The sequence below is a fragment of the Cervus canadensis genome, chromosome 16 (assembly GCF_019320065.1).
Source record: "Cervus canadensis isolate Bull #8, Minnesota chromosome 16, ASM1932006v1, whole genome shotgun sequence".
Lineage (NCBI taxonomy): Eukaryota > Metazoa > Chordata > Mammalia > Artiodactyla > Cervidae > Cervus > Cervus canadensis.
Genome location: NC_057401.1, coordinates 42427149 through 42435805, shown reverse-complemented (window position 1 = coordinate 42435805; position 8657 = coordinate 42427149). Strand labels below are relative to the sequence as shown.

The 8657-nt window shown below is 35.4% G+C and overlaps 1 protein-coding gene across 1 annotated transcript; it reads right to left on the bottom strand.

The window, feature by feature from the left end:
• Positions 1 to 3542: 3542 nt before the first annotated feature.
• Positions 3543 to 5739, bottom strand: LOC122454490 (ras-related protein Rab-18). The gene has a single exon (XM_043489012.1). It carries the CDS (start codon positions 5681 to 5683, stop codon positions 5063 to 5065), a length of 621 nt encoding a protein of 206 aa, XP_043344947.1. The 5' UTR covers positions 5684 to 5739; the 3' UTR covers positions 3543 to 5062.
• Positions 5740 to 8657: the final 2918 nt, after the last annotated feature.

The following is an 8657-nucleotide window of genomic DNA, read 5'->3' as shown; positions in this document are numbered from 1 at the left end:
GAAGACTAGAGCAGTGGTCAAAAGAGAAATAATAAGTGGAAGTTGGTGATTCCAGATCACAGAAGGCACATGTAAATGCGATTTTCAGAAAAAGACTGTAGGAATGTTTCAGAATAAGGCTATGGTGAGAACAAAATTATAGTGTATGGGTCCTATTCATGGAGAATTATTTCCCAGGATACAAATGGAGGCTTTTGGGGAAGCTTTGAAGGAAAAGAAAAGATGCTGAGAAAGAGAGAAGGAAGTTGACTTAAACAGGACTTTCCATAGGGCAGTGTTGAAAAGAAGTTTGAATGAACTAGTTTACTTTATCATTACAATAAGCTTATAAAGGTAGTAGAGTGAAGTGACTAAAGTGACTAGGCTAAAGTGACTAGACTAAGTGACTAGGCTCTAAAAACTATTGCATCGTTTTAATCCCGAATTCACTGTCTTGCTGTGTTGTGTAGGAAATTTAACTCCTGCAGTAATTTTCTCACTCACGTGGTGAGTACAGTGATTCAAGTCTATATTTCTTTATCTGCCATTCCAAAATCAAAACAATCCTGAAATTAAAATATTTTTCTCATTTGGCAGCAAAAAGAGACCCAAGCTGAACTTAGTTGGAGGGAAGACCTGGAAAATTACTGGGAGCCTGTTTAAAATCTTAATTCATTACTCTTGGTGAGGGAGTTCAGGTTTCGTTGCATAAATATTAAAATGACAATTATTATCTGTTCCACTTTTATAGAAAGAAATTCTAAGATTTAGAGTATAATACATCAGTTCAGTTCACTTCAGTTCAGTCACTCAGTCGTGTCTGGCTCTTTGCGACCCCATGGACTGCAGCATGCCAGGCTTCCCTGTCCATCATCAACTCCCAGAGTTTACCCAAACCCATGTCCATTGAGTCAGTGATTCCATCCAACCATCATCCTCTGTCATCCCCTTCTTCCCCCGCCTTCAATCTTTCCCAGCATCAGGGTCTTTTCAAATGAGTCAGTTCTTCCCATCAGGTAGCCAAAATATTGGACTTTCAGCTTCAACATCAGTTCTTCCAATGAATATTCAGGACTGATCTCCTTTAGGATGGACTGGTTGGATCTCCTTGCAGTCCAAGGGACTGTTAAGAGTCTTCTTTAACACCACAGTTCAAAAGTATCAATACAACAGTACTGACTTATATAAGAGGTCTCTCAAACTTCACATTCTATCAGTTTATATTGCCTCCCAGGAGGAACTGATACAGAAATGAATTAAACTACCTATGTTAATTTGCTAGGATCGGAAATTTGTGTAACTATCCCATCTCCTTTCAAATTCATAAAAATATAAGCAATTTAAACATTATTCAAAAAAATCAAATAAAATTACTGTAAGCATTTATGTTTGGTTTAGAAAGTCATGTATTAAACTAAATAGCATAAATATTCCATTTTACTTGCTTTAGTTAGTTAGTTAGTGTTAGTCACTCAGTCATGCCCAACTCTTTGCGACCCCATGGACTGCAGCCCACCAGGCTTCTCTGTCCATGAGATTTTCCAGGAAAGGATACTGGAGTGGGTTGCCATTTCTTTCTCCCAACCCAGGGATCTTCCCAACCCAGGGATCAAACCCGGGTCTCCTGCACTGCAGGCAGATTCTTTACCAACTGAGCTACAAGGGAAGCCCTTTCACTTGCTTAGTTGTCCTTAAATTTACTCATATTTACTTTTTATTAAATAATAAATAGATAATCCTATACTTATTATTTCTATAACTTGTACAAAATTTAATGTGAATATTCTTAACTGTGCATGTGTGGTCATTTTTATATGAGAAAGGAATGAACTACATTAAGCAACCAAATCTGAAAGGAAATAATATTAGGAAGGGGCTGATTGATACATTTGGTGTGATATGTATTCAAAGATATAAAATTTCAGTTTATGTATTTTTGAAGATTACATTTAATTATTTATTATTTTCTCACTATGTGGTAGTTTTTGATAAAACACTTTACATAAAAAGATTAGTAATTTTTTAAAAGTTTTACAAAAGATTTTTTTTTCCCTCAAATAAACTCACTTAATGGAACAAGGATATTCAGCTTAATGAATCATTCCACTGAATTTAGTAAAATATTAGAAATTAAGGTAAAGTATTTTAAAAAGATACATTAACTTATACTATTTGCAATTTGAAAAAAAGTGAATATATTACCTTACTTTCTTTGTACTTTAATTATAATTCTAATCTGTCTTATTACTAGGTAGTAGTTTCTTTCCAGATGAGATCAGTTAAACCAAGGCCAGGTAAATATTTCAATCACCTCAGTTCTAATAAAAAAAAAAACAACTTGACATTTAAAAATAGAAATATTTAATTTTTATAATAGTGAGGTATTAAAATGTCATATTAGAATGCTTCAATCATGAAAGCTTCCCCAGATGAACTATGACTATTTTTCCTTAATTTAATATAGTTATCTGTGAAGAAAATATCATTTAAAATTTTTACAGTCTATTTTACTTAAACTTAATTTAAAAGATATATATATTCTTGAAAAATAGTAAAACTAAAATATTGTCTTCTTATCATTATATTTGTTCAATGTGGTTTTTTCTTTCCCCTATATGATACTGAATATTTTGAACTTTAAAATGTACTAATGAAATAAGTCACTACTTTCAGGGCTCTAATATCCATATCAAGTAGCTGCTTTTAATGGGATCTACAAATATATATGTCATAAATTTTGTACAAAATATATAATACATTTGCAAATCCAGTAATAGAATAGTAGAGAAAATATACTGTAATAAAATAAAGTATTCTCTGACTCATACTAATTTCAAACTTTTAACTATAGTTTCCAAGTACTGGTAGTATTTTTATGAAGTTAATGTCTTAGCTAAACCCAGTGTGATTAAAATAATATTTTCCTGATATTTAGATAGCATAGATTTCTCTTTTGTTCTTTTTATATTTCAAAAATTTAAAAAGTTTAAATTGTATATTGATATTGCTTATAAAATAAGATGACTATTAAGTTCCTCATTAATAAAGGAAATATACTTGAAAGAAAATAATTAAATTAGTAAACCTTTGAAAGCATTTAATCCAATAAAGAATTCCAAATTTAAAGTACAAAAATATTATAAGGTTTTCTTATGGTTTTAAAAATAAATTTTCTTAGGCGTAAAGTTAGAGGTCATTTAACTTTGTCAAGGTCTAGAATTTTATTCTTGAACGTAGTTGAAACTAACTCATAACTTTGAGTGTCCATCAAATTTTCACAAGAGACATGACTTGAAATCACCTGTCATAATAATGGCTATTTATTAAATGAATTTGGATAGCTTCTTTTTTTTTTTTTTTTTAGGGAAAGCAGGCTAGATTTATTAAAAAACTATAAAAGGTTACAATATAAGTCAAACAAAATTAGTTGTTAAAGGTTAAGTGACTCATATGTATCCAAATTCTGACCAAATAAAGACAATCCAATGCATAGGAAGAATATTCTATGGCTCAAGGAGCAAACAGCAATAAACAGTAATGTCAATACAGAAACCACATAAATATACAAATCTACAGTTTTAATGTAACAACAAATCATAAGTACATGTGTTAGCTATCTTTCTCTAACATTAAAGTAGTATATGTTTCATCTTTTGTAAAAACATATGCAACGCATAAAACCTTTAATCCCATGTAATACAATCTAACAAGTGTGAACCACGTAGAATGTTAAGATTTTCTTTTATGTGAAGATATACATTTCAGTCTATTATCACAGGCATTGTAAAGGTGACCCACAAAAATGTTTATCGTTTGCAACTGTATATAGAGAACAAACCGCCCAGAAATTAGTATTTCTTATTAATCTTACTGAGTGGTATTAAAGTGGCCTGCCTGAAAGGGCAAATTACTTATCTGGAAACTTAAAATAGCAGAGATCAATGTATATTAAATAATACATGAGTGAAAAAAATATACAATGTACAATAGCAGGAGGTTACAAAACTGAATACTGTGTAAAAGATTTATTAGTCTGTACAAGTTTGTACCAAGATTTTCACTGCAACAGTATTTTCCCATATACATCGAAATCTGGAAGCAATATGCCTTTCTCAAATTATAGTTTAGTGTTTTTTTCCCCAACCCTCAAAACACAGAAATATGTTTTTGAATATCAACTAGTCATTTATGGAAGTCATAAGATACAGATATTCATTAACATTACACAAGCTATAATTGAAGTACCGGAACAAACACCACCAACATTTATGGGAAAAGGTGTTGGTTTTAAAGGTGATAAGTGCTACATGAGTTACATAAACATACTACTCCTGTCCTTCTGAAACCAAAATGGGGGAACCTTATTGCCATTCTGTCAAACACCACACAACCCAAAATGCTGCACAGAGGCTCCTGAAGCCATGTACACATCACAGAATTAAAACTCCAGCTAAGCAATGAGCTACTCTTGAAGTCAAGGAAGACCAAACTTCTTTAACATATTAATGCTACTTCAGAAGTATCATCAGAACAAACGGGATTTAATTATAAATTGGCCTCAACCACATCCTGCAAAGAGGATTTTGCTTAGTACTAAAGAGAATCCGTCAGTGAACATCCTAGGAAAGCTGTGGAATCATGCTCTTTGTTAGTCCTGAAGGGAAATCTGCCAGGTTTGATGACATCTGTGTATCTCCCAGTGGTCCTGGGGGTTCTACAATACCAATTAATTCAGTAATTGATAAGTATTTAAGCAAAAAGGAGACCAAAACTAGACTTTGTATCGACATATACTAGAGAGGTGGATTTTTTAAAAATCACATGATGAATGTAAATCATAAAATCAAATGTACTTATAAAGGTACACCTATTTTATGTTACATAAAAAACTGCAGATTGCAAACTGCATGCTTACGTTTTACCTGGAAAAGTCAATGAGTGGGCTTTCTCACAAATATTTACTGCCATGATACAAAACAAATATGTGCAAACTGCAAGGTCCCTAAAATAGCAGTTAGAGAGTTTATATACAGAAAGATGACATTATCTGATCAAATTCGCAAGAGATGGTGTCTCCCAGAGTTTATAACACAGAACAGTAACCACCACACGCTCCGCCTCCTTGGCCTTCTTCCCTGGGTGTCAGCTTGACGCCTTTATTCTGGTTCTCACTTTCCCACAGTCCAGGGGTCTGAATGATCTTTTCAACAAGTTCCTCAAAAGCACACTGTACACCATCACAGGTTTTTGCACTTGCCTCTATAAATAACATGGAATGCTTTCGTGCAAATTTCAGGCCTTCATTTCTATCAACTTCACGATTTTCCTTATCAATTTTATTTCCAACTAGCATGTTTACTATGTCATTTCTCGTGCAGTATGTTTCCAACTCATTTAACCAATTATCCAGTTTAACAAAGGTGTCTCTTCTTGTGACATCATAAACTAAAATAACACCCTGTGCACCTCTATAATAGCTGGGAGTTAATGTTCTGAACCTTTCTTGACCAGCAGTATCCCATATTGCAAGTTTTGCCTTATTTCCGTCCACTGAAATTGTTTTCACCTTAAAATCAACACCTATTGTGGCTGCAAGCTCTGGATCAAAAGTATCATCTGTGAACCTCAAGAGCAGGCTGGACTTGCCTACGCCGCTCTCGCCGATGATGAGGATCTTCAGGGTGGTTAGCACGTCCTCGTCCATCCTGACCCTGCTCCGCACCGCGAGCAGCTGGCCGCCCCTTCCGCTTCTCAGCCCTTCCCCCCTGGATAGCTTCTTTAATTTTAGATTTATTCTTTGTCTCCAACTTCCAATGTTTCCACATCACTCCTTCACCCCTTTCTATTTTTGAGAGCACATGGTTTTGTCATGGTCAAATATGAGAGTATTATTAGCCTTCCCAAGAAGATTTCTTTCTCTGAAAAGTTAGGACATTTTTAAAGAAAATCATCAGATTTCAGAATCTTTTTATTAATAGAAATTCTGAAATAGAATTTAGGGGCTATAATATGCATTACCCTTATTTGCTGAATATTTTCTGTTTGTCCTTCCTGATCCTCTCTTTACCATTCTTCATTTTTCACGTGACCTGGGTTGGGAAGATCCCCTGGAGAAGGGAAAAGCTACCCACTCCAGTATTCTGGTCTGGAGAATCCCATGGACTGGATAGTCCACAGGGTTGCAAAGAGTGGACAAGACTGAGGGACTTTCACTTTCACTTTCTTTTCACCTCCCTCTGCTCCCTGTTGTTGCTAACATTAATACTTTGCTATATTTTGTTGATAATCTCATCTACATCTTTGAAAGTAGTTCAATTATCTGACTTTCATCAATTATCCTGTTTCATGGGCACTCATTTTCTGAGAAGCTTTACTATTGAAACTACCAAAGACAACCTGTATTGTGTTAGAGAATAAAGTTAAATAAGTAAAAATTTGCACGAGTTAATTTTACATATCAGCCTACAAACACTAGAAAATATATACATACTTTTGATATTTTAGGTTGAGGGATTATTATAGCTTGTAAATTTGAATCAAGAAAGTAGGTCCAGAGTTTTTATTCATTTGTCTGCTTTTGTTCTCTTTTATTTTTTGAGAGCAAGTTATCCTGGTTTTGCATGGGGTATTGAATATTTTCTGTTTTGTCTTGCAAATATAAATTTGGTCATCTTGTGTATTTCTTTGTACCCTGAAAGACTGATACAGCCTTCTTAGATCATCTGTGAACCCCTTACCTCTGGCTTCTAGTCGATATTGGTCAATGAATGGCGTCAAGAGATGCAAAGGAATGAGGAATGGTAACTTGCAGTATTTATTCTTGCTGCTCTGCCCCTCTTCCTCCTCAGCCATAAAGACAGCGGCATTGCCTCGGTATAGTTGATGTTGGGAGCTTCACCATCTTTTTGTGGGTTCATTAAATCTACACAAATTTTTGTGGCCATGTACTCAGTAAACATTATTCAGTTACCAGCTTGTGTGTGCCATGAATTACCCTGCAGGATTTTGATAAATTTAGCATCTGACTCAGTTACAAGTTGACAAAAGCCAAAAAAGAAAGGAAACAAAAAACAATGTACCATATATTAAAGTAATTGTCATACTTTTTTTAGTAACCAAGTTCAGTTCAGTTCAGTCACTCAGTCATGTCCGACTCTTCACAATCCCATGGATCACAGCATGCTAGGCCTCCCTGTCCATCACCAACTCCTGAAGAATGCTCAAACTCATCTCTATTGGGTTGGTGCATCATCGAACCATCTCATCCTCTGTCGTCTCCTTCTCCTCCTGCCTTTAATCTTTCCCATCATCAGGGTCTTTAGAATGAGTCAGTTCCTCCCATCAGGTGGCCAAAATGCTGGAGTTTCAGCTTCAGCATCAGTCCATCCACTGAACACTCAGGACTGATCTCATTTAGAATGGACTGGTTGGATCTCCTTGCGGTCCAAGGGATTCTCAAGAGTCTTCTCCAACACCACAGTTCAAAAGCATCAATTCTTCAGCTTTCAGCTTTCTTTATAGTCCAACTCTCACATCCATACATGACTACTGGAAAAACCATACCTTTGACTAGACAGACTTGTTGGTAAAGCAATGTCTCTGCTTTCTAATATGCTGCCTATGTTGATCATAACTTTCCTTCCAAGGAGTAAGCGTCTTTTAATTTCATGGCTGCAGTCACCATATGCAGTGATTTTGGAGTCCAGAAAAACAAAGTCAGCCACTGTTTCCACTCCCCATCTATTTGCCGTGAAGTGATGGAACCGGATGACATGATCTTAGTTTTCTGAATGTTGAGTTTTAAGGTAACTTCTTCAGTCTAGTCTTTCACTGTCATCAAGAGGCTCTTTAATTCCTCTTTGCTTTCTTCCATAAGGGTGGTGTCATCTGCATACCTAAGGTTATTGATATTTCTCCTGGTAATCTTGATTCCAGCTTGTGCTTCATCCAACTCAGCGTTTTTCATGATGTACTCTGCATATAAGTTAAATAAGCAGGGTGACAATATATAGCCTTGACATACTCCTTTTCCTATTTGGAACCAGTCTGTTGTTCCATGTCCAGTTCTAAGTGTTGCTTCTTGACCTGCATACAGATTTCTCAGGAGGCAGGTTAGGTGGCCTGATATTCCCATCTCTTTCAGAATTTTCCACAGTTTATTGTGATCCACATAGTCAAAGGTTTTGGCATAGTCAATACAGCATAAATAGATGTTTTTCTGGAACTCTCTTGCTTTTTTGATGATCTACCGGATGTTTGCAATTTGATCTCTGGTTCCTCTGCAGTTTCTAAAACCACCTTGAACATCTGGAAGTTCACGGTTCACGTAGTGCTGAAGCCTGGCTTGGAGAATTTTGAGCATTACTTTACTAGTGTGTGAGATGAGTGCAATTGTTTGGTAACTTGAGCATTCTTTGGCATTACCTTTCTTTGGGATTGGAATGAAAACTGACCTTTTCAAGTCCTGTAGTCACTGCTGAGTTTTCCAAATTTGCTGGCATATTGAATGCAGCACTTTCACAGCATCATCTTTTAGGATTTGAAATAGCTCAACTGGAATTCCATAACTCCACTAGCTTTGTTCATAGTGATGCTTCCTAAGGCCCACTTGACTTCACTATTCAGGATGTCTGGCTCTAGGTGAGTGATCACAGCATCATGATTATCTGGGTCATGAA